Genomic DNA, 26706 nt, shown 5'->3' on the forward strand with positions numbered 1-26706 from the left:
GCCATTGCAACAGTGCCATTGCTGTTCACGTCAATGATTTTACGATGTTCACAAACCATGTTCATGTGTTGGTTATACCGTTGAAATGCCTTCCATTGCTGTGTAACTTTAAGGAATTGTCTCGAAATATTTCAGTCATTGTGCAGCGGCAGGATAGCATACATCAGCCATTTGTACGTTTGAATGTATTACTCATTTAAATATCCTTTCGTTAACAACAATCCAAGAAAAACTGCTTTGAAAACACTAGTTCATCAACAAAAGGTCAAATAAAATGCATATAAGACGAGAAACACTGTTCTACCAAATCTGTCGACATGAACCGTGAGCATGCAGGTGAAATAAGAGACCTACTGCAAACACATAGCAGTGAGACAGATGAATTCACATAGAAAGACAGGGTGGGAGTGTGTGTGTGTGAGAGAGACTGACCTTTGACAGCCTCGTCCACAACCTCCACCACTCTATCAATCTGCTGAACCTACAGAGAGAAACAGAGACATGAGAACATCAGATTGCCATCTGCACAAATTCAATGTAATCACACACACTGAAGAAAAATCGGTAATGGGGTCAAACAGTATGTTCTGGTCCTCAAATTCAATTAAACTTAGAGATGCAGATAAGCTGTGTGTCATCTGAAAGTTTCTGATCTAGTCACTCCACCGGAGCTGCTTATGGTTTGTGTTCAACTCAAACACTCCACTCTCACTCAGGTATAAAAAAAATAAAAAAATAAAAAGCTGGTGCACCTATTGGTAACTGCAAAAAGAGTCAGTGTAAGGGCCTGTTTACACCTGGTCACTTCATGTGTTCTTACTGATCGGATAGCTATCTGATTTGTTAAAATGATTCCATTTACACTTGGCCGCATAAATGAATACATATCAGATCTTCAATTCCCATGCTATAATGCAGATTTACTGTAACAGAGTTCATCAATGAAAGCAACAGATATGAGCTGCATTTTATTTATCATGAGCCAATTTAAATATCAAAGAATACAATAGGAGAGAGAGTGGCATCAGCACCGGTAAGATAATTTAGTGTCACTACTTTTAATGAAGATGATTATGTGTTGAACGTTTGTGACTTATTTTCAGGTTCATTTGCGGCAGTTTGCGTGTTGGCTTACTGAAGTGAATTTCTACTCATCTGCAGCAATGCGTGTCACAGTAGCGCTGTCATATCTGGCTATAACATGTTACATAGCCTATAACAAGCTCTCACACGTTTATTTTTTTATTTTATTTTTTTACCATTTTGGGAGAAGTACAATTTATATATGTGGTTTTAACAACCAGATGCATTTACACTTGTCCAGTTTCATTTGGAATGCGTCTCAAACCCGTTCACACCAAGAACGATAACTATAATGATAACTATATTAGCGTTCACACCAACACATGATAAGGTTCTATTTATTATATGCACGTGCTGCAGTTTTGTTGTCTGCCGCTTTAAGTGCTCAAGCTCTTTAAAGCAGGATGGATTCTGATCGTTCATCAGCTGGAAAAAAAAATTCTGAAGGTGATTTCAATGATATTGTTCCTCTGTGTAGTTATCATTATAGTTGTGGTATGGACTCTGCTACTCTTTTAAATTTAGAATAATTTTTAAAACAAAATTATCGTTGTAGTTATCCTTAGTGTGAACAGGCCTAACACTAACACAAACAGACAAGCAGAGTGATTCAAACAGTGGAAAGTCCCAGTGCTGTAGGACTGTTGTGTGAGCACTCTTGGAACGCTGCATGACCATTCAGATTCCAGGACAGTAACTGTTGTATAGCATATGAGCAGATATGAAGATATTATGTTGGTGGAAAACACACAAGTGCTCATTTGGAAATTAAGCTTTTACATTAATAATGTCATTTGAGCTTTTAATAGCAATTTTATAAGCATTATAAGCAAAATGTGCCTGTGGAGAGTGTTGATGTGAACACATATCAGATCTGTCCATCGCTGCTGTCAGTGTTCAATCCTCATGATATCTCTGACTGACAGCTGATTCAAATCAAGCTCCTCTGCATGATGAACCTCTAATCTCTAACATTAGAATGTCACATTGGTAAACAGCGGCAGATTAATCACTGCTTTTAACCATATTCAACTCATTTTAGGGGGATTATGAGGTAATTAAGAAGCTCTCTGACAAAGGGAGAAATATTAGACATGTAATTGGTCCTTTTCAGGAAATAAAGCAAGGAAATGTGACAAAAGATTGATGTGTGCAGCTGTCTGACCGTTATACAAAAGATGAGTCTGTCATGAGGATGAAGGAAGGTGATTTTCTACAGTATACTACACAGATAAATTAACTGTTGACCGGTGCAAATAAACATATATAACTGCATGGACATGATTTCAGTTGAAATCATTTTATGTAAAATGTCATTTCAAGACAACAAAAATGTCAAAGCAAGAAATGACATTTATACGCATTCATTCACACACCTCTCGTTCACTTTACATAAACCAGCTGACTAAGACGACGCTCAGCTATAGTTTCGTGTTACTATACAAGAATATTGCTGTGAAGAATAACATGACTGACCAATCAGGATCAAGTATATCAGAGAGACCGGAAGAGACCAGCAATCAAATCCTTTTCAGCTGAACAGAATTGACAGCTGCAGAATTCTTCAGAAACTCATTTTGCACATTTTCAGTTTGAATTTTAACCCCAACACTGCAAAATTATATGTTCCTCACCAGCTGTTTATTCGTCTTTTTGTTTCTGTTGTTTATCACTCCAGTAAGTGCCAAATGGAGTGAGAACAAAGATGGACCGTAATGGTGAGAGTTGGCTGGAGACAGGTAATCTTTCCCTCCTCTGTTGAGGTCATTCCTGCGTGGAGGCCGTGAGATTATAGAAGCTGATCTACAGTATTAAAGGGCATTCGTATCCATTGTGCGCCGCACCCTGCGGTTAACCTGAGGCCGCTGCACGCTTTTCTCTAGCCACCGGGACCATTAATTCAACTGTACTGTGGGCTGAAAGATAGATCGCAGACCCCGGGCCTCCACTGGCTGCAGTTACGTTGCATGAAAAACACTGAAACTGAAATCAATTTTGCCCTAATGGGAGCGCAATTTTAGCCCCTCTTTGGGCAGCGCCTGCTGAACCAACGTGTCCGAGATCAGCTAGGTGAATGCACTTTAGGCCCCAAGCGCAGCGGGACGGTCTCTGAACGCTACACGCTCTCAAGCACCATGTCAAAAAAGGAGAAGAAAGGTAATTTTATTGAGTGGATTCTTTCATGTGCTGGCAGAGATGTTTTGGGAGCGGCAGGAAGTCGGTCTGTTAAGCATTACTGACTCCCTCGGCTGCTGTCTCATGCTTTAAATCCAGCCCTGGTCAGAAGAACTTCAAAATCGGATGTGATTCCCCACAGTTATTAATTTTAAAGCAAACTACTCGAAAGCAACAAGGGACGAACCGCTTTGGATGTGGATGTCTGTTGTGTAGACAAAAAGATGTGCTGAGGCAACTTGCTTCAAATGCTTCCAGACCTCCAGATAAATCTGGGCTGCAGTTTTGATCCGCTCAGCAAAGAGAAATACTATTTTTGCTTTTGTTGCTGGGGTGTTGGCAGATGGTGCATTGTAATGTTAAAGACTGCAGTTTTCTTGTCTCAGTTCTACTATCCCATGCCCCTGACCAAAGCAGATTGGGTCCACATATCGTTGCCCACGATGGTGAAATGTTACAGGTGTGGTACTGTGCTAGCAGAGCACCTCTGCAAATCTTAAACCTCCCATTTGTTCTCCTGCATGGGGCACAGGACGGGCTGAGTGCTCCATCACTGCTCTCTTGATCAATATGGCCTTTTCACAAAGACTCTACTCAGCCCTGTCTGAATCTGCTTTAAACTGCAGTGTTGAACACAGCAGGAGGAGCCCAGCTGGTGCTGAAGGCTTCTGTCTTGTGTTGCAACAAGCCATCAGCTCCAGCACACTGACAATGGCAGTCAGAGGGGGGAAAGAAAAAAAAAAGAAAAATTAAAGCTGCAAGCAACATTTACCGGGGTTCAAGCATTTAAGGCCTTTAAGCACATATGCGTAAAGAGATATTAAGCTTTGTTTAGCAAGCATGTCACCACTTAAATCACAGAGGAACAGTTATGATATATGCTAAAACAAACACAGAGAAAGAAAAGGCTTAAACAATAATACTTGATACACACTAAGCATGCTTACAAACACACACACACAAACACAAACACACACACAAACACAAACAAAGACATTTTCTTGTAGATTCAGTGTTTGAAATACATGATGGGTAACAATGTTTTCTGAAAATCTCAGTATAACATCAGTTTCAGGTTTCATTTTACTGTTTTGTTTGAAGTACATTTTCCATGTTGACACCATCAGTTAAATGTGCTTACACACACATTTTGTTGCAGATATGGATATTGGATAGGATATTTGAAATCAATGATAGGTTAGAAAATGCTTATTCCAGGTTTCCCCTTTAAAAATCAACATTTTCAGGTCTCAATGTAATTGTAATGTTATATAATTGCAAAAACATAGTAATGTTATAAGGATCTGTATAGTTTAAAAGGGATTTTAAATGACAAAACCTTGAAAGCTTGAACTACATTAATGGCCTTCTACTGCAATCTGGTGGCACCAAATGACAGTTTCAGGCAATTTACTAATGAAAAATATGGTTTTTAAAGGTTTTTTGACAGTTATAGCACCAACTATTGCCCAATCTCCACTACTTTTTGGGTGTACTCAGAGTGTGTCCATACATATGTGTGCCAATTTTGGTGAAAATATCTCATTTTGTTTTGAAGTCATAGACACATATATATGAGAACATAAAAAATTACTCATGAGCGACTTTGATTGGATTTTTTTGCCCCTTCCTATCAAAATGTTGACATTTGGGCATTAATGTTTAGTTAATCAACTTAGGTTCCGTGTTTCCTATGGTGGTTTCATCTCGATCGGACTAACGGTTTCAAAGATATTCGCAGAAGTTTTTTTAAGCGCTAAATCACAACGTTGCACAAACCATAAGCCAAAACCTTTCAAGTCTGGTATCGTTGGACTCAGCAAGGATTAAGGAGTCTAAGGACGTGACTCCCGTGAAAATAAGTCGACCGCACCCAAAGTTATACACATTTTCATCCAAAACCATTAAAAACATATGTTTTTTTAAAGGTTTTTAACAGTTATAGCGCCACCTATGGTCCGATCTCCATAAAAATTGGCATGCTTCTTAAGGAGTCATATGCTGCATGTGCTCACTTATTTTTGTGAAGTTCTAAATTTTTTGTTTAAACGACCCAAAGGGTAAAGTTCAACTTTTTTTTTTTGATAATTATTGATCTCGAGAGTCCAGAGAATTGTCCTGCACTGGTTTGGTTCCGATCGGGCGAAAAACCTAGGACTAGTTCGCAAAAGTAGGTTTTTCACATATTTGCGAATAATTAATGAACGATTTGATTGACAGCATTGGTTCAGAATGTGGAGATCTATCCAATGATATGCATATTGTGTGGATCTGTTAAACACCACGTGATTACTGAGGCGTAAAAACTTGTTAGCGCCAACTAGTGTCCGATTTCTTTCAAAATTCTTACAGACCTCTAGGCCCATGAGTCGAACATTCCCACCGAGTTTCGTTCTGATCGTCCTCCACTAACCTTGTCTAATAGGTGCTCAAACTTCATTGGCCGATGGCGGCCATGTTTTTTTGAGATACGCCAATGTCCTCATAGACTATCATGCCCCCTTGGACCAAGACACTGCATGCCAAATTTCAAGTCAATCGGACTAACGGTTGCATAGTTACAGCAGTTTTCATGTTTTTTCCAAGTTATAGTGCCACCTAGTGTCCAATCGACACGATTTTTTTATTGTGACCAAAGATTGAGCCCCTACACATGTGTACTAAGTTTGGTGCAAATATCTCATTTCGTTCTTGAGTTATAGCCATTTTAGTAAAAGTGGCTCCGCCCACACCGCACGTTTTGGTGCCCCTTAGCAGCCGTGAATCACATTTTTTTTTTTGATAGTCAGACTCCAGAGAATCTTTCTGCACTGGTTTGGTTCCGATCTGGCAAAAAACCTAGGACTACGTCGCAAAAGTATGCTTTGGACAAAATTCAAAAGTGAGGAGATAAAGAGATTCGTCTTGAGCCAAGGATTACAATGATATAAGACACTTGAGTCTATGACAAACAGTCTATGAGTTATGAACTTTTGATCACTGTAGCGCCCCCTATTGGCCGACTGGGGTCAGGGTTAGTAACAACACTGTAGTTTCTTTCTAAATGCAAAGTATAAAACAAAATCTAGTGCAGGAGAGTTTTCACTTATTTCACTTATATCTATTTTTGGTAACACTTTTATCAAAATCGGTTAGCTCTGGATTGACGCAAGGCGTTGTTTTGAATTTTAGATTTTATTTTGCTAAAATTGAGCCTAAAAAAAATGTAAACAAAATTATTAATTTACACACTTGAAAGTATTGGTTAGACTAGTCAACCAGAAACAAAGGACACAACAATGTATAAAAACACTGTACACACACTGTTGCTGATTTCAATCATTATCACAAGCAGGAATTGTTCATTACCACAGGAACAGCAGGTATCGTCCCTCATAACCAGCATAAACATAAGTATATAGGTATACCCGGTAAAGCCTATTACTGTATAGCGTGGCAGCCTAATGCATAAATTTGAATCTAGATTGCTGGAGTGTTCTCAACATACCTCACCTTCACTTTACAAAGCGTGGATATTGCATTATGCCACTTTCGTAAGCAGCAACATGATCAGCACATTTCTTTAACACCAATGTTAAGAGTTTAGGGTGAGCAGCATCACACTTCTGATGTCAACACTCAATTGTCAAAGTATTTGTTTCTCCTGCTCCTCCAAATGAATATATATCACAAAGAATGGAGATTCATATTTTTCCCCGACTTCTATGAAGTGGGTCTCATCCACTAACAATTTTGAAGCATTTATTAATCTTGGTTAATGTTAATATACAAATATATAATATTAATATATAAATATTGTTCATTTTTAACTTGTTTATTTGTAACACTAATGTTAATTTACACAAATGCATACTGTAAAAATATTGTTCAATGTTAAATTAAGCAACAAACAAATAAAACGTATCAAAAACAATATAAACTGCTTTTAACAAGTGCTGCCCCTTGTTATTTATAATAACTTCTTTTAGTAATGGCCTAAGCCATCATCACTAGTTCTTGCATGATGTTTTCGAATTAGTAAAATGAGTATATGGCCATAACACACTCTTGTTCTTGTGATATTGTGTCTGCAGGTACAATTTGACATGGTGCTCAAATGAAACAGTTACAGGGTTCCAGAAAAAAAAAAAAAAAAAAAAAATCAATTAAGGGAAAAAAAATAGGCACCAAGTTATTTTTTTTAAGTGCTACAAAAGAATAAACATGTTTTATTTTGTCGTGTTGTCACGTCTGCCCTCCTTTCACAGCATCAGCATTTTCATCCGCCTTGTGGATGTCCTTGGAACTAAGATTCACTCAAAGTAGGAACTGGATTGCTTTGCCAACTTGCATGCAGTCACAAAGAATTGTTCTTTACACAGAATCTGAACCATTGTGTCACAGACCATAATAATGTCAACTTCACTTGGCAAATGAGTATAGTTTGGCCTCCTCCTAATGCATCCTAAATGTTGCTGTATGTATTGCACTGATATTTTTAATTTTTATATGCGTTTCTGACATGGAAAGCTGATCCTCGCTGTTCCTGTGCGTATTTTTTTTTCCACTGTAACTTTGCTGCACGTCTTCTCATTTTGTTACGTCAACACAACAAAAGATGTGATGGGCTCACAGAACATGCAGGTAAAAAGCTATGCAATTTTTAATCATAACATGTAAATTTATATTGCCGCCAATGGCGACCTTAGCAAAAATATCACTCGCAAATTAATATTTTTGGTCCCAAATGCGAACGTTTTAGTTGCAGTCTGGAGCGCTGAGTTCTCAAAGACTTTGTAGGTGGTTGCTTTGTTGTCTTCTCTAGTTTTCCCTGCTTTAAGTTTGACTGAAGCTCCCGGAGCCATTCAGCATATTGTTCAGATATAAACAGATCCTGTGAAGCATCAGATGGGGTCGATGTCGTTTGGAAAAGTATCTCTGTGGGACAGCAATCTGAGCCTCATCATCCCAGCTGTGGCTGGTAAACAGTGCAACCAGCTCAGTTTAACATATGCATTACCGAGAGCTCATGTTTAACAGCAGAGGAGAGCGGCAGCAGACCGAAAGTTCATCGTCCACTGACTGCTGCACCATTAGGCCAAACCTCCCTGAGTCACAGTTATAATTCAACAAAGAAAAAATCTCTCATCAGGACGAAATGCATCTCTCCAGATGCACGTACATTTGAAATGCAGTTCCCACATTTCTCACCTCTGTCTTCATACCATAAAGAAAATCAAGGTGTGTTTATTTGCTTATCCATGTTTTATTAAAACATGACCAGTTAGGCTCAGGCCATTTATTATGAATCGTCTCCTTCATAAACATGAATCTGGTAATCCCACATGCTATGTCAAACAGCAGACCATAAATAATGTAATTAAATTCAATAAACATGCCTGCTTCTGTAAGCCAGTGGCTTAGCGCTAACAGCTGGGTGAGTTAACGGCCAAAAGCTCGAGAGCTCTATTCTCTAGAAAATATAACGCACTGATTAGTTCTCCACACATACATCCTGCTCACATCCTGAGAAACTAAACAGCCCAGGCATAATATGCAAAACGGCTGCCCATTTGCATAAGGTGATTTTTCCAACGGTAAGAAGGGTGCAGTCGAGAGCAAACAATCATCGCCCACATGCGTTGACTGATTACAGCTTTAACTAATACAAATATGGGCTGAAAACTTGAGTAGAAAACATGGTCACTTCCTGCACTGCACTACTAATTCACCACTTCAACACACAGCATAGGTGGACAGAAAGAAATGATTATTGGCTTGATGAATTGAACTTCAACACATTTGAGCACATCAGATAAAATGATGAAAGGATCTCAGATAAAATGATCTCAGATAAAATGGTGAAAGGATCTCTAGCACGTGCGTTTACCCCAATGATGCTCAGGTCTTTTAGGTAGTCCATCCTGGGCTGGGCCTGCGGCACACATCCCGCTAAAACAACCTTCTTATTCTGCTCCTGAGCTTTCCTGAAATAAAACACAAAAACATCACAATCAACATTAGTTTTGGCATAGTTTGGGAAGGATGATCAGCAGTCCTCCTGTAGCAAGGGCCTCCTGTAGCACTGTCTTAAGCATCTTACATTATGGACATCGCAGTTTATTGCTCTGTTCACATCTGCAGTCCTCATGACTCCCTGCAGCAAGACTATGGCATGGTCATGCAGGTGATCAGGGACCCTGGGCATCTTTCTCCAGGGCTGTGTCCAAAATTGCCCCCTATACCCTTAAAGTCCCCCTGTAGTCAATTATTTTATTCCTTAAAACTCATCTTTGATCACCAAAATTACATATTTAAACCTTTTTTTCCCAGTGAATTTTTTTTTTCTTCATGCCTTAAAATAGCTTGAATGTAACTGCACCCTTGCCTCATTTAATATACACAGATCAATGAATATGCAAATTAGCCCAGCCCCCACTCACTCACGCCAGCTCTACTGTCTACTGTTGCTGTGACAAGCAATTTGTTGTTTGTGTTGTGGGGAAAGAAAAGAAAAAAAAAAAAAAAAAAAAAACTCAATATACGAAGCGAAGCAAGTTTTTTAACAGCTGTGTAACTGAACTGCTCACATATTTTTGACACTTAAATTGTTATAAATTATGGATTGGTAAAATGTCTTTTTCAAAACAGTCTGAATCCACTCGCATTTGTTTGGACTGCTCTCTCACTGAATCACCTGAAGCGAGTTCTCAGTAAAACAGACAGTATCGAGAGAACAAGCAGCGCTGTTTTTCAGCCGTTTTCCTCTGTGAACGTGCTTTTTGGAGTTTGCAGATTTAAAAACGTTTAAAACGTCTAGAGATAGAGCTACATTCGTTCTGCGGTACCGCTGCTCTCAGTGATAGTCCAAAAGGTGCGCAATAGTTAGGCTATATATGCTTATTTAACTTTATAGTGTTAAATAAAAAACCATTTGTGCATACCGTCAGATGAAATCCTGCAGGCACCCGTGCCTTCTCCGTACATGCAATAAATGCACATCCTCGAATGAGTGTGGATGTTTACAGCATATTTACTTGAACTTATCAGGTAAGATCTATGGTTTGACCCATTCCTGCCAAAAATCACAATTTAAAATGGAATGAATAGCTCTCTCAGAACTTGACGTGCGATGCCGCACTGACTGACATATGCACATGAATCCCGGTCACATGCTCAGAGCAATATTGTTTTAGCTATGTTTTATAGTATTAAAATATTTCGAAGGACAAAAACATGAACTTTATTGGCTTTACTTCAAGTCAGCTGTCACTTTACTTTGGCTTGTGGCCTCATGCGCTCACACACTTGGCACAGCCTTTGCGACGGTTCTGACGGACACAGTAATTAATATGATTAGCCTTTTGCTTGACTACATTACCAAACAGCTAATAATGTGTTGCTAATGTTACACAAACCATGTTTCCGCTCTTCATCTCCGAGTCAGAAAGCTGCCTTTTAACAATCAGTATCCTTACAAATGCTTTGAACAACTCAGAACATCAGTGGAGAAAGGCATATAGTTCATCATAACATCTTAATATACATCATAGACTCGCTATATTGCTAAATCTACACAATTTTTTCATATCAACAGAAAATATACTGGGATAACCTGGCTTCATCGAGACTCTCCTTCTTCAGAGCGCTCAGGGTTAATGATATGCTAAAGCAACCTGGCACGTTGTCTTGATTGGTTACAAGGTAGTCTGTGAGTCTGATATCTTTTTTTCCCTGCAGTTTTAAACATAAAATACTCAGCAATGGTGTTGACTTATGAATATGCACATGGTTGTGTCTTAAAGCATATTAAAAACACCACATAGACATAAAAACTTGATTTTCACCACAGGGGATCTTTAAATAGGGCACTATTTGAGGGGACAGCCATTTGTAGTGGTGTCCGAAATCATAGTGGACGTTATCGAGTGCACTCATTCAATCCTATAAAGCACCACAATAACGAGTGTAGAACTGATGTATGCTCAATGTTCAGCACATCCCATTGATGCTCAATTGGATTGAGATCTGAGGAATTTGTAGGCCAAGTCAACACCTTAAACTCGTTGTTGTGCTCCTCAAACCATTCCTTTGCTTTGTGGCAGGGTGCATTATCCTGCTGAAAGAGGCCATAGTCATCAGGGAATACCATTTCCATGAAAGGGTGTACATGGTCAGCAACAATGCTTAGGTAGATGGTAGGTGTCAAAGTAACATACACATGGATGGTAGGACCCAAGGTTTCCCAGCAGAACATTGCCCAAAGTATCACACTGCCTCCGCCGGCTTGCCTTCTTCCCATAGTGCATCCTGGTGCCATGTGTTCTCCAGGTAAGGGACGCACAGGCACCCGGCCATCCACGTGATGTAAAAGAAAACGTGATTCATCAGACCAGGCCACCTTATTCCATTGCTCCGTGGTCCAGTTCTGATGCTCACGTGCCCACTGTTGGCGCATGGGCACCCTGACTGGTCTGCGGGTATGAACCCCATACGCAAAAAACTGCGATGCACTGTGTATTCTCACACCTTTCTATCAGAACCAGCATTAACTTCTTGAGCAATTTGAGCTCGTCTGTTGGATCAGACCACACGGGCCAACCTTCGCTCCCCACGTGCATCAATGAGCCATGGCCGCCCATGACCCTGTTGCTGGTTCACCACTGTTCCTTCCTTGGACCACTTTTGATAGATACTGACCACTGCAGACCAGGAACACCCCACAAGAGCTGCAATTTTGGAGATGCTTTGACCAAGTTGTCTAGCCACCACAATTTGGCCCTTGTCAAACTCGCTCAAATCTTTACGCTTGCCCATTTGTCCTGCTTCTACCACATCAACTTTGAGGACAAAATCTTCACTTGCTGCCTAATATATCCCACCCACTAACAGGTGCCTGTGATGAAAAGATAATCAGTGTTATTCACTTCACCTGTCAGTGGTCATAATGTTATGCCTGATCGGTGAATATTACACAAAGTAGCAATACGGATTGTGTCTTTTCATCTACTGGAGACACAAACTACAGATGAATCCTCATTACGCAGAAATAGGGTAGTACAGCTCAAGAGCAGCCGACCCAAAACGCATCCATATCAGACAACAGCACAAGACAGTGAAGCTTACAGCAAGTTACACTTGTCAAACTGTAAAGAGTGAGGAAATAGCAAGTGTAAAGACAGTGAGCAGCCAGAAGTGAGCTCATGGGAAGTGACAGCGATGATGCACCTCTGAGGAGTGCCGGTAGAGAGACGGGAAGCTCAGCTGGAGTGATCCACAAATAAATGTTTCGGGATAAAGGCTCAGAAAAGCAACAGAAATCCAAAGGTCAAGATCAGAAGAAAGTATCTGTATCGATGTCAGAGGTGGAGGTGTCTCACAAGAAACCACTGACCAAGCACATTTATGAAAACAAAAATCCTCCTCTTCCTTAGTGTTTTGTGAGGTGTTGATGTTCAGCAGGAATGGCAGCTGCTATCAGAGCATATTCCAGTTTTATTCCAGTTTTATTCCAGTTTTTCTTTCCCAGATATTCCAAATGAGCACCATTTACTTCACACAACAACCAGGAACTAGTATAATGTGTTATGTTTATATTACCGTATTATTAACATAACCACCCAACCCATGCACCTCCCATAACTGGTTTTAACTAAATTTTAAAAAAAATACTTTCATTTTATTAATATTTGTAGTTTGTTCATCAACCATAAATTGAGAAGTAAACCGAAGACAACAGAGTAAAAGGATATTTAATTTGTAAGTAATGGTTCATAGTATTGCACGGTTTACCATTACTAAAGTAGTATTGGGAGTAGTAAATGGTAGTACAACACTATTTTTTTTAAACTGTAGTATCATTATTACGGTAGTACCATAAGTAATGTATGTGCGGCAGTTTAAAATGTTTATTTTAAATGTTAATTTGAACACTTAAAAAATTAGCAGCTCAAACATGACTATTCAACATTATATCTTTATATAAGAATGTATTCACACAGTTTGTCCTTTGCTCATTTGAAAAAATCTAATGTTTAGTTTCTAGAACCATCTTTGCAATGACAAATGCAATTCCATTCAAGTCTAATCACAGTCGGAAATTTTATGGGGGCAAAAAACGCTCCATTATGAGTTATTTTTAAACTGAGCAAGAGTGCTGTTTTTCTGAAAATTAGCACAATAGCAAATGTGATTGATTTTTATATAAAAGCTCAAACAAAATGTTAATATAAAATTACATTTTAGACATTGTTTTAACTCTATTTCACCAATGAAAATAGTTTTAAAGCAGAACTGTTGAGCAACACACAGTGGTGTTTCTTTCTGAAATCTATGTTTTTGAACGATTTGGACATGTCAATTCAATGAGCCATTCATAAAAACAGTCACTTGTTTTGTTCCTGAATGAATCAGCCGTTTTGAATGAATCAGTTGAATGAATGAATCAGTTGAATGCCACCACCTACTGGTGGTTTAAGTTTCCATTTTAAAAGCAGATATATTATTTCATTTTTTCCAACATTTTCCAACTTATTAATAAAGTATTTTGGAATTAATAAAGAAAATTTGGTCCGTTTTCATTTATATTTATTTATGAAAATTTGGTTCATTTTCTTGATTTGAATTATGAATTAACACTGTACGGTAGGGCTGGGTGATATGGCAAAAAAAAAATCTTGATTTTTCAGAATGATTTTGATATTTTTTTTTTTTTTTTATGTTTAACTAATCAACTTAAACTTAACTACAATATGATTCAAATGACATTCTCTTCTATTCCAAGTGCACCACAGCTGAAGTGATCAACATGGTGTAAATGTAAAACAAATGACTTATTTGTTAAATATCGTTGCAGAAAATTTGCAGAAAATATGAAGGCAAATGTTGTACAAACTTATCTTAAACATATCCTATATACTTAGAAATAATATAAATTAATAAAAATGATAATTATTTTTTAACCAAAAGGTAATAGCAATAAATAACACCAGTAATAGGCTATTATTAACAGCAAATGCTTTGTAAAAACAAAAAATAAGAGAACCTTTCAGCCTGTCACCTTTGGAGATCGACCGATATATCGATTTACCGATATTTTCCCCAATATTTAAGCATTTTACCATAATCGTATATCAGTTTTGTAATATCAGATTTACCGATAAACGGCACCATCTTGTGGGTGTTTTGAGAATTGCGTGCAGGATCGCCATTACAGCGCATCTGAGGGGAGACGAGACAACGGCGTGCACAGGTAAAGTATACTTACCTGCTTTGCTATAATTAGTGAACTTTATTTAACATAGCCATTAATGCACAAATTAGATGTGTTACATAAATGCCTGAAATGTAGCTAGTTTATGCAGCTTGTCTCTAAGAAATAGAGATAAGCTCACGGAGTCACATAAGATAATCCGTCAAGTCCTGTCCAAATAAAGATGTAACTTTGCATGAATTAAATAATACAGCCGTGAATGAGCACACGTTGGAAATAAAAGTGCTGAATTTAATTCTCTCTCTGTTGTCTATGCTTATCATTAGTCGCATGAAGTCGTCTGCATTTTGCTGTTCACTCAGCGGGTTGATGCTCAGGAAATGCTCCGCGGCCACCGCATGTTTCACAAGATTCACTTGTTTAAAACACCGTAATTATATAAACATTTACTATATAACCATTAATTTGGTAATAAACATCCAAGTAAACATCTCTATGGAAATTAATTATTTATTATCTCGGCGAGCAATCGCAGTTTGAGTATAGTTCTGTGTAATTGCATAGATCAACAGCGCTTTGTCAGCAGATTTCATAATCAAGAACGACAAAAACATTAATAATTCTGATATAACATACCAGCTGAGAAATGCAATAAAATATGTTTTATGTTATTCCAATATTCCAGAAAATATTGTTCAGTTATTTAACATTATCCAGCAAATTATTCTTCACTCTTTAGCCTATTAAACAGCTTATAAATCTAGTAAAACTGTAGTTTAAAATGAAGTATTACATTTCTGCAAAGTTGATATGACTCCTGTCTTTAATTTATTTTCTCCATTTGAAAACATTAGACATTCAGCAAGGTAGTGTTGTAGCATTTGCATCATTGCTTGCTCGGCGCAGAATATTGTTATCTTGGACCTCTCCACAGCCTCCTATATCAGTGTGGCTTAAAGATTTAATCTTTTTTTTTTTAAACTTGAAAAAAGTCAAGTATAATATTAAAGGCAGGGGGGAATCCTTTTTTGAAAAATGGCAACAATTTATTACCTACTTTAATGATATACGTACCCTGGTAGATTGAGGGGAGGTATAATTTTTTTTTTTTTCTTTTACTACTTTGAGAAGTAGTTTTGTATTATTATTATTATTTGTATTATTTTAATTTATTATTTATTCCTTTTTTCTTCTTTTTTTATGTATATATAATCTAATTTTATTTACTCACCATTTTAACTGTAGTTGAACCTTTTCATGTCCTTTTATTTTAATTTGGTATCAGAGTTGGGTAAGATGTGAATGTTGTAAAATGAAAGTGCAATTTTGCAATAAAAATTCTATGAAAACATCATTCTTTTTGCTTGTTAACATTAGTGTTGCTGCTGATGCTTTTTATAAATAAAATTATTTTTGTAATATGAAGATTAAAATTAACAAAATGTATTGGTGTATACATAAGATTTGTTTTGTTTTCTATGCAAGGAGGGAGTGATTATTATAAATAAAATGGTTTGCTCAGTTCAGTGGTGTTGTAATCGTGTCAAAAACAGAAGTATAACAGTAAATAAATATCGGTTCTGCATATCGGTTATCGGGCACATAAACAAAAATTATCGGTACTAAAAAAAAAAAAAATCAATATCGGTCGATCACTAGTCACCATCATGCAAACATGAAATATCAAACATACAGTAGTAGTTCTTTACAGGTTTTTGCATTCCATTGCGCTATTTTTGCTATTGTTTTTATGTTTGGTGGTTGCACTCATGTCTCGCGTCTTTTGCAGCGTCTCACCCATAAAACGGGATTGTAAAAACACAGCGCTCAAGTTAAAAAAAAAAAAATTAAAAAAAAGTTCAACTCTCGTTTAATAATTTAGCTTTTTTCCCCCCATCCCACTGCCCTTAATTCCACTGCACTTATTTTTTTCAATGCAATAATGCATTTCTGAGTGAACAGCCGCTTAGACTAGTGATGTGTTCTACTTTCATAGAGCGTCACACTAGAGTGGTTAATCAGGCATGCCATCATGTGGTCGGATCATTTTCTTCTCTTAACAGTTATTATTGCTGTATTCTTAACATGTCTAATTGTAACGTCAGCTAAAAATGTATTCGAAATAGCGATTTCTCTATTTAAAAATGATAAGATTGAGGCAAAATATTAAATTTGAATTAATTGAAAAAATTTGCCCAGCCCTACTGTACAGTATTGTGACACTTAAGCTGGTATAGTATCATAAAATATGTTTGTGGTATCGTGACAAACCTAGTTCTTAGCAACAGTCCCATTGTTTATCGGGTTCAATCTGGAAGCTGCACAAAACAAACTCACGCTCGTATGGCTGTGTTCGAGTCCATGACATTTCTCCAGAATGTATGGAAATATTACTGAAGAAGACTCTAAGCCCCAGCATTGGACTTCGGCCTTATTCATGAAAACAAACTGGATGAGTGATTTCTGATACCATACCTGCACAGGTCAGATGTGAGCACATACATCATGACAGAACTGCCATAGCTACTGTGATTAACCCGCATATAAAGCAGTGTCCTCAGGTTGTGTGTGAGCGTGCACGTCATCTGTAGTGATGTGCCAAATGATGGAGCCCTGCAGAACTGAAAGGGTTTCAGGAAATCTCCACCGGATATCTCTGGACATCCGCTGGAGCACAGGTCACTGGAGTATGCTTACGCTCAGAGTAGATCTACAGCTCCGATATGGCAAAAATGGCCCAGACCGCTGCTGTGACAGGCCTGTCCCCTCCAGTGTCACGACAACAGCTCAGACGCTGAAAGCTGATTGGCATTGAGGCCAAGGTTGTTGGGAATCTCATGCACTCAGCAGACACTGCTAGTTCAGCTAGACAGGAAGGTGTCAGTGATGTCCACATGGACAAAATAAAGCTGTTTTGACATCTCCACTTATGTTAAAAGTGTTTGAATTTGTGAATGACTTGATCACACAAGAAAGCATGTCGAAGTGTTGAATATCAGCAGGGCTGAGACTGGGCCGTAAGCATGCAATTTACACATAAGCAAAATGTTCATATTTAGAAACTAAAACTTAAAAAAAAAAAAAAAACAGTATTCCCAGTACTAAAGTGTAAAGTCCCAGTGCTGTTGGACAGTTATGTCATAACTTTTGGAATGCAGATGCAAGTACTAGAAGTGTTCTATAGAAAAATGCAAAACAATAAATAAAATAAACAACAATGTAAGACACAGAACTGGAGCTCATAACACTGATGGCATCTGACTTGACTTCAGTAGCAAGAGAGAAAGACAAAGAAAAAAAGTGAATTTAATGACTGAACAGCAGCTGTCTAAAAAGAGACGCTGTTCCTTAGATGGCAGCAGGTCCATGTACTGTACCAGTCTGTAACGCAAATGAATTATGCAAGACTGACAAGGGCTGAAAAACAGGTCTTTCAAATTTCTCTCAGATAAAAACAAGAACAGACATGAAATATTCAGGTGATGCACCAGTCCTCAAGCAACTGTGCAAAAAAGTGCTGTTCAGAACAGCAAGCGCTATGTGTCCTTGACTAAGAAACTGAAGCGTGTTTGGGACTATTTGTTCCGTACAGGACCAGATGCTGCTGGACAGACAGGTTCACACATCCATACCAATGAGTCACAGATCAAGCTGTAAAAACACACAAGCGTGAGATGGTCGGATGACTCAGTTCTCTTCTGAAGGATTGTGTTATGTACTGAAACACACTAATGACAAAAACAGCCATACATGCTGCAAGAAAAAACTGCTACTGAGATTTAGGAAAAACTTTGACACTTTCACTTTAAACAAGCACAAACTGAAAGTCTTGCAGCATTAGCAGTTATAAACAGATGGGAACCTTAACCAGGTTTTCCCAAACAGAAACTGTTCGACAGCAGCATGATTGTTGTGTGTGTAATTGCCATCTCTGTCTTACGTCAAAGGGTAGTATCACAAACATTATAAAGTTACACTATGTAACTTTTGGCCCTCTAGCAGTTAAAAAACAAAACTGCATGCATTTTGCAGAAGAACATTGTTTTGGTTTTGCTTCGGCTCTGTGTGACTGTTGGGATGAATATGGTTCTTTCTCATATCTAAAAAAAGAGAGAGATTATTCTACTGCTCGTTAAACACTCACACTGTACACGTGTCAAAGTAGCCGGAGCAACATTTCTTTATTTACGGATATGACAAGACATGCACGGGCGAGTGACGCATGTAGGCAATTTCCTGCTAAGTCGTAGCATCAGCAGTAAAGGTAAGAAGAATTTAAGAACGGAAGAATCAGTTTGCTGTCAATGAGCGAGATGGGCAGCCTTTGTTTGCTCTGTAGTAAAGTACTTGGCATATGCAAAACCTACAGTGTCAAAAGACATGTGAATTTGATGTGCTTGATTGATGTACTTGTATTTTAAATCGATAAAAATAACCGCATCGGTGCACCCATGGCTGCTGGCGGATGCTGCGCGAGAGACTGCGATGTGACAGAACGCTTGATATCATCAGAGATTGTAATTACAATGCGCTCAATGTTGCTTGTAAAAAGAGTTGAGTAACATTTGCTTATTAAGGCGTTTGTGGCCTATATAACATTGTCATTGTTTGATGACTGTTACAATGCAGTTGAAGAGAATTTACAGCCAGAGTTAAATAGCTACTTAAAGTGCTTGTATACATTTTGTGTATGTTCACACAAACAGCCGGCTCCCATGTCTTTTCGTTTTTGGAAGAGGAGACGTGTACCATCCATTAAAGGGGGGGTGTAATGCTATTTCATGCATTCTGAATTATTTACACTGTTAAAGAGTTACATTCTCATGCTAAACATGGCCAAAGTTTCAAAACACTAGTTGGACATATGATGGAGTATTTCTGTGCCAAATACACTACTTCCGGTTTCGGACCAGGTTTCGGAGAGTTTTTTTCGAGTATGGCCTCTATGACGTCAAAAGGCACTTCTGTATAGGCACTTCTCCCTGATAAGCGTGCGCACACACATCACCCAGAGCAAGAGAAAGAGCACGCCCATCAACGCGTTTCGCTCGGGATATGGAAGCCAAGAGATTTTTCAACAATGGCTGCGTCCCAATTCAGGGGCTGCACCCTTTGGAGGCTGCATACATCATCGAGGCAGTCTCATTTAAGAAAAATAAGCATTAGATTGCAACGTAAGAAAGAAATTACAGTATTTTACACCTCACAATGAATATCAGTCAATTTTATTATGGTTACTTTTCTTAAATATGACATCCATGATGAAGTATTCAGCCTTCAAATGCGATCTCCGAAGAACGCAGCCTCCAAAATGAGACAGCTCCTGTCACCAAAAGAGTGTGTTTTTGGTTGTGAGGGAAAGATTACCTTTTTCGGCTTCCCAAAGAACCCAGCATTAAGGGAACAGTGGATGAAGTTTGTTTTTCCGGGGCAGCAACAGAGTTGTGCATGTATGTTTGTTTGTTCCCGGGATTTCGGTGATGAATACTTTGTAAACAAATCCCAGTTTGGCGCTGGATTTTCAGATCGCGGGTGGTGAGTAAAGCTGCATCAGATGTCTGTGTTTTGTTGGCAATAGGCGCGCAAGTGCATAAAATGTAACGTTTTTGTAAGGTTCCCTTTGTATTTATAATGATGTTGTGGCTAGCAGACAATCTCCACGCAAAAGCTGCACACGCTTGTGATTCCCTTGCTTTACCCCGGGCAGAAAGTCATATGTTGACTGTGAAACAGACTTAGATGGTGTATATAGTAGATGGTGAAATTACCAAAATTTCATGTCAATTCAAGTACATTTTGACCACGAACAGCAGCAAAAACAGACACTGTGCGGAAATGATCCATGATTTTTATTTCCTGGACTGGAAAACAGCAAGTCAAGGTCTAACAAATGGGTTAACTATGGAGGTCAGTAAAGTAGAAAGATGTAAAAGTAGGGGCTGTCAAAATTAATGTTAATTTTGCGATTTTTTTTTTTTTTTTTTTTTCCCAGTTTAACACGTTGAATCCTTACATTATATGATCATGCACGCATTTATTCAAGTGCTTTTAAACCATTAAAGCATAAGATGCATAAGAAAACTGACACCTGACACGCATGCACTGAAAGCCTCTTCAGACAGCACTCCAGTACCAAAACATACAAAATAATGTCAAAATGTCTGTCTTAAATTAGTTAAAAAGTCATTAAGAGTTACATTAAGAGAATTATGAGAAAACCATGTCAGATCATCATGTGCAGTCTTATCAGCCCACAGAATTTAGACCATGGAAACATGGAAGACTTTGATTTCCTTTCATGTATAAATCCACCTTCTGGCAATGATGTTTTCTGGACATCCATGGCCTTAGGTGAAGTTCATACAAAAGAGGTGGCAGGATACCAGAGGTGCCCAATAATCCAGAGGCTTGTTAAAAATCCAACTCCTCTCACAAACGGCAGCTTTGACCAGTGTAATAAGTAAGGCTGAGCACTGTGCAGCCCTGTAAACATGGACAGGCATAGCTGCCTCAGGAGCATGACAAATATCTGGCTTTGAGCCTTTATAGCTGCAAGACCACAATAAGTTGCCTCAAGAAAAGCTTCCATGACAAGAGGAGTGGAGTTTAGACGAAATTGCAGACACCATCTTCATTCCCATGTCTGTAGGAAAGATGAACCATTTGAAGACTTGTGTGGGTGAAATGGCAAAAGCTTCAGAAGCAAACCTGCACACATCTCAAAGGATCATACCTCTGATCAGATCAAAAAGGAGAAGTAAACTATTGAAAAGGAGAAAAGTTTGCACTTTTTCCTGGTGGATTGCTTCTCAGCAGTGGGGATCAGAAAGATTTACTCCGGTGTTTGAAGAGAGGTGATTCCCCTCACGTACCAATGGTTTCTGACTGCGGCCTCTCAGTCAGATGCTGCTTATTGTTTTGTCGACACAACAAGTGACTCTTGTCAGCAGAAATCAAATCTCTGCTGCTGCCTTCCATTACTTACCAGTTTGTTTTCTCCTTCACTCATCAAATCTTTTAGTCAGGGAGATTTACGGTGCATCTTCAATCCATGAGACAGATTAATCTTGGCCGAATTGGCAGGGTTTACCTGGAACAATTGACCAGGGCTGAAAATTGTTGTGCCATTCAAATAGCATTCATTTTTAGCAAGGCTCTTCATTTCACACGGAAACGCAGAAATGGCACGTTAAGAAAGCTCACTCAGCTCCGTATGTTTGTCAGGCTGAACACCATGCTCTACTGAACGCCATACTCTCCGAAGCAGAAGTAAAACACATTATGTTGGAGATTATGTTGGATCTAATTGTACATGATGTTAATACTACATATTCTGATGTCCTGAGCTCAGTTTGTGCTGATATTAATGGCAACGGAAGTCACAGAACTCTTCAGCTACATAATCAGCAGAGCGTTGGCAACTTTTATGCACCATGTGCCTCAGCACTCGGTGATCCCACTATGTGATTTTACATGGTCTTCTGCTTTGTGGCTGAGTTGCTGCTGATGCTTAAAAGCTTCCATGTTCCAATAATACAACTTACAGCTGACCGTGAAATATTTAGCAGGGATGAAATTTCACCCATTCTTCATGACCTTTTTTTTTGTTTTTTGTTTTTTTGTTTTTCACAAATGTTAGACATGCAGTCTGCATTTGCAAGGTGCTTGATTTTATACACCTGTGACAATGGGTCTGATTGAAACACCTGAATTCAAGAATTAAGACTTACTTTTGTCCACATAGTGTATATGTAAAAATGTTGTTAACCAACACTGAGTTATTATAAAATTGTTTTTTTTTTTAAATGACGTTTTAACTTAATTGTCTCTCAGTTTAGCCACATTTTCTACACTTCCATTAAAATTCATGTTAAAGGTTTGGATGTCAACGAATGTCAAAGAAATTACCTTTCGTAAGAGTCGACAACCTCAATATTTCAAAAAGAAGCTAACAGGCTCTTCGTAGAGAAACATTTGGTTGTGGTTAACGCTGACATACGTAAAATAAAATGTGTCATATAAATTTTATTACCTGAAAGGCACAGTAGTCACACATGACTGCATTAATTCCCCTACAAAGTCTGAGAGCCTTAATCCTTATAAAAGCAAAATGTCACCCACTGACAACAGTCAATGTCACAGGATTTGAAAAGCAGATCTCCATATTCATATTCACAGTAACTTCAATGAGGTTTTTAGAGTCACTTCAAATATTTACCACGGCAAACTTTATAGTTCTGGAGTGACAAAAGTGCCTAACAAATGTTAAGCCCCATCAAGACAACATAAACTATTAAATCTAATTCACATTTATGCATGCCACTATTGAAGCCTTGGAATCAAGACACAGGATGAGATTTAAAGCTCCATAATGCAACTTAAGGTGTCTAAATGTCCTTTAAATAGAGGCTTGTGGAAAGGAAATAGTAAGTATTACAGTAGGCTGCAGTAACCACTGAGGGGTTGGTGCTGCTGAATCTTCAGAAAAATTGTTTTCCATTTCAAAACTTTTTAATTAGCTCTCACATCAGCTCTTCATCACAATATCAGCTATGGTTTCTACTTCTATCAGGTTTATTATATTTGACCCTTTTTTTAAAAAAATAAGTGCTGCTTTAATTAAGTGCTGCTTCAGATGCATGTGCTTGCAGAGGGCGGTCAGAAGTAGAAGTGCACCGATAGACCGGCCAGGGACTGGAATGGGCCAAATTCCCGCATGATCGGCCCGGACTGGTGACCGGCCGCCCGGTCAGTCTCACGTCTTTTTCAATTCCAAGCCTATCTGTTTTGCTGCCAGCATCACAGGCAATAACGTCAGCTGCATGTTCTCACTCTCTTCTCTCCTATGGCAAAGTGACACACACCCGCCTCCTCTCAGTCACTCGTCTCATTCGCTCCAGTTAAATAGTGCTTGTATTGTACCAAAATGAGTGACTTACTGCACTTAAAGGTCAAATACACACAAAATTATGTCAAAATGCCCGTGTTGACGAGTATTCAGTTAAGCACAGTCAGCTTTCGAACGTTAAATAGTTGAGAAACATAACGCAAGTTGTGTAACAGTATTTTGGGTCCATGCTTAAACTCTTAAAGTGACAGCAGTCTAATATCCCTGCTGCTGTCTGTCATGTTAATCAAACAACAAAAGACAAAGAAAATCACTCTCTGCTCTAAGTTTTATAACTTTAATTGTAAGCATTAATCTGTATTTAATTTACAATGAAGACTATCCACTGTTATTTTACATGTTTATTTTAATTCCTGTAGTATTTTTACATGAATAATAAACTACTCTTAGACTTACCTGAAAAACTTATTTCATAGCTCTCTACTGCATTTAATTATGCTCTTGTTTGCAATTTGTTTATTTGTTCTTATTTTATTACTGACTTTTTTTTTTTTCCCTTTTTTTTTAATGACTATAAAACTGCTGAAGAAAAGTAGATTTTTGTTTGTATATGCAGTCAATTCTTAGAAAGAAAATCAGAAATGGCAGGTCAAACTTCAATCGGAAATCAGCCAAGAAAATTGCAATCGGTGCATCTCTAACTGGAAGGTCAGCTTAAACTGTCCACTACTTTCAGTCAGAGTGGCTTTATTGTCATTTTGACCATATACAGCAGACAGTGAAATGAAACAATGCTACATAAAAACAACACCAGACTACAAGAGTGGACAAGGCAAACAGATCAAATTAGATGAAATAAATGTAAATAAAAACTAGAACTAGAACTGAGAACTAAAATTAAGTATTAAATAAGATCTAGGATAAGGGAGATGTAGTCAACATTGTAGTCATTTGTGTGTAATGACTCTCCACTGTATAACTGATCACTGTCTCAGTGATTTTTTGTGCTCGGTTTATGTCTCTCACATCCCTCCACACTCACAAAATGTGATTTTTTTTTTTTTTTTTTGTATTTGTATATTTGGTAATAAGCCACTTTGTTCTGATGGGACCTTCAGGGTTATTTCTGTGATAATGACAACTGACTGAACATTAGCCCTCATGTATCATACAGTATATTTTATACTTTCATTAATTCATCATGTGAACAAAGCAGAGCTGATGTTACTCTCAAAGCCACACAGAATCTCCTGTATCAGCAGCTTGGCTCAATCACAGTCCAGAGCTCCACGACAGCATGTCTCATCTGTTTCAGTCACATCTGAATTGCCAAATTGGACGCAGTAATGTGCAGCACTGAAACACTGTGTGCTGCAGACACAGCTCATTCTCTGACTGGCTGACTGAGATCAGGCTCGGCAGCAGCGGTGCATCTATGGAAAGAGACACACGTCATCTGCTATGACTGATGAACTGGACTTTGCAGGAGCAGTTCTGAGAAGAGACCGCAGGACCATTACAGAGACCATCACAGAGACACACTGATCTACAATCCGGCCTATCCCAATAATCACATAATTAAGGATCTAGTGCAAAAATTATTCCTATGAAAATATTTATTCCTCAAAATGAAATATCGTGCAATGATAAAACAGCCCCAATAAGACCGGGTTAGGGTTAGGCACATGGTCTCACTAATGGTTTCAAAATATGCTTAATTTATGCAAAATACCTATAGTCATACACACTGAGCAAAAACACAAATAGGCCTGGAAGAGGTGTTGTGATCACATCTTAACTTAAAAGCAAATGGTCACAAATATTATGAACAATCATCAGATCAGATGATCAGATCACTAAAGCACATCTGAATGAGGGAAAGTGGATGCATCAGGACATGAGCTTTACAGATTATACATGCAGAATCAGCACAGGAGGATTCAATGCTGGGAAAGAAACAGAGCACCTGCACAGGGCCTAAAAACACAACCTGAGTGTTTGATAAACACAACAGACAACTTTATCAGACATTAATCTTACAGCTTCAGGTCTTGGCAAAAAAAAAAAAAAAAAAAAAAAAAAAAAAAAAAAGAGGAGTCTTGACTTGTGGTAGACTCAAAAAGAGGAAAACACTTCATCAGACCATTATTGTGTGGCAGAAAGGCAAAATCAGACTTGTTTGCAGGGGCTTGTGCCATAAGCGGAGGTGAAATTCTGAGGAAAACAAAATGAAGATGAGGCAGAAAACATTTAATGGCAAATAAATGAGTAAAGTAGAAAACACAAAAGGGCAGAGAGCAACATGGACACATGGGCCACACAGAGATAAACTACAGGCTCATTACGGGAAAAAATAAGAGCCATTTTCCAACTTAATTTCCCCAGCTGCTATTTCAGCATAATGTGGCGTAGCTTATCGTCGCAAGCGGCTGTATTCGTTTGCTTTAAAAGCCTCTCATTTTGAGCATCATTATTTATTCTAAACAGCATCCTTCTCTTGGAAAAAAAAAAAAAAAAAAAAAAAACACTGGAAAGGCTACACAATGCTGGCTGCCTAATTAAATTGCTATTCAGTCGCTGTCCCTGAAAATGATTTCATGGAATGAAAAACTGCATTTTTCCCAGAAAATATGGGGAGAGGCAATTAAGAAGGTTCAAGGCAAGGCTTATTACATTTAAAGATTTAAGGATTCAAGAGGCCACACTTGTTAGAAGCGACGCTTATTTTTTCTGCTGGATGAAAACATTCCATCTAGAGATGCACAATATATCGGGACACCATATCAATATATGCCGATATATGTTCATTTTTAAAGTTATCATTATCGCACCAATAAGAAATTTTGGCACATATCTTAAAGCCAATAAATAATGGATTATGTCCTTCAGCAGAGACACTTCAGATGTGCACTGTTCACCATTTTGGTTTTGAATCACTTGAAATATGATACAGTTGAGAGCAACATGTTCAGTGCAAGTCTATCATCCACAACAGGAGTTATACATTCTGACTTAGCTCATGTTCACTTGTACATTCGCGTCATTTTGTGCAGATATAAGTTGTAATATTATGTTTATGTTGCAAAAATATCTGATTAATCTCAAAGATTTTGTTGAGCTAATTAACCCGCTAGCAAAGCTTTTCAGTTTACATGTTTATTCAACTCTTCAGCTTCAGTGAACACAGCTCAAACAGCAATGCTGTTATTTGAAACAGTAATTTCAAAAACATTGATGCATTATTATTAATAATAACTAACACTTATTTTTCTCATTTTTATCAACAATAAGGTTTAAAATAATTTCATCATTGTCTGTGCGGGGGCTATTCCATTTTATTTATGGCACATGCATTTTGATTCTTTATACGCAAGTAATGTTGTCCAATGACTTGTTTGCATTATTTAGC

General features: G+C 38.1%; 1 protein-coding gene across 4 annotated transcripts in view; it reads right to left on the reverse strand.

Moving 5' to 3' along the window:
- The window catches only part of cdkal1 (CDK5 regulatory subunit associated protein 1-like 1), a 395716-nt gene that overhangs the window by 277347 nt on the left and 91663 nt on the right, over positions 1-26706 (reverse strand). For all 4 annotated transcript variants that reach the window (XM_051866817.1, XM_051866814.1, XM_051866815.1 and 1 more), the window contains exons 5-6: positions 9128-9224; positions 433-481 (exon numbers count right to left, since the gene is read on the reverse strand). In XM_051866817.1, coding sequence (XP_051722777.1) covers positions 433-481; positions 9128-9224 — 146 coding nt within the window. The remainder of the gene's footprint in view (positions 1-432; positions 482-9127; positions 9225-26706) is intronic.

The sequence above is a fragment of the Ctenopharyngodon idella genome, chromosome 16 (assembly GCF_019924925.1).
Source record: "Ctenopharyngodon idella isolate HZGC_01 chromosome 16, HZGC01, whole genome shotgun sequence".
Lineage (NCBI taxonomy): Eukaryota > Metazoa > Chordata > Actinopteri > Cypriniformes > Xenocyprididae > Ctenopharyngodon > Ctenopharyngodon idella.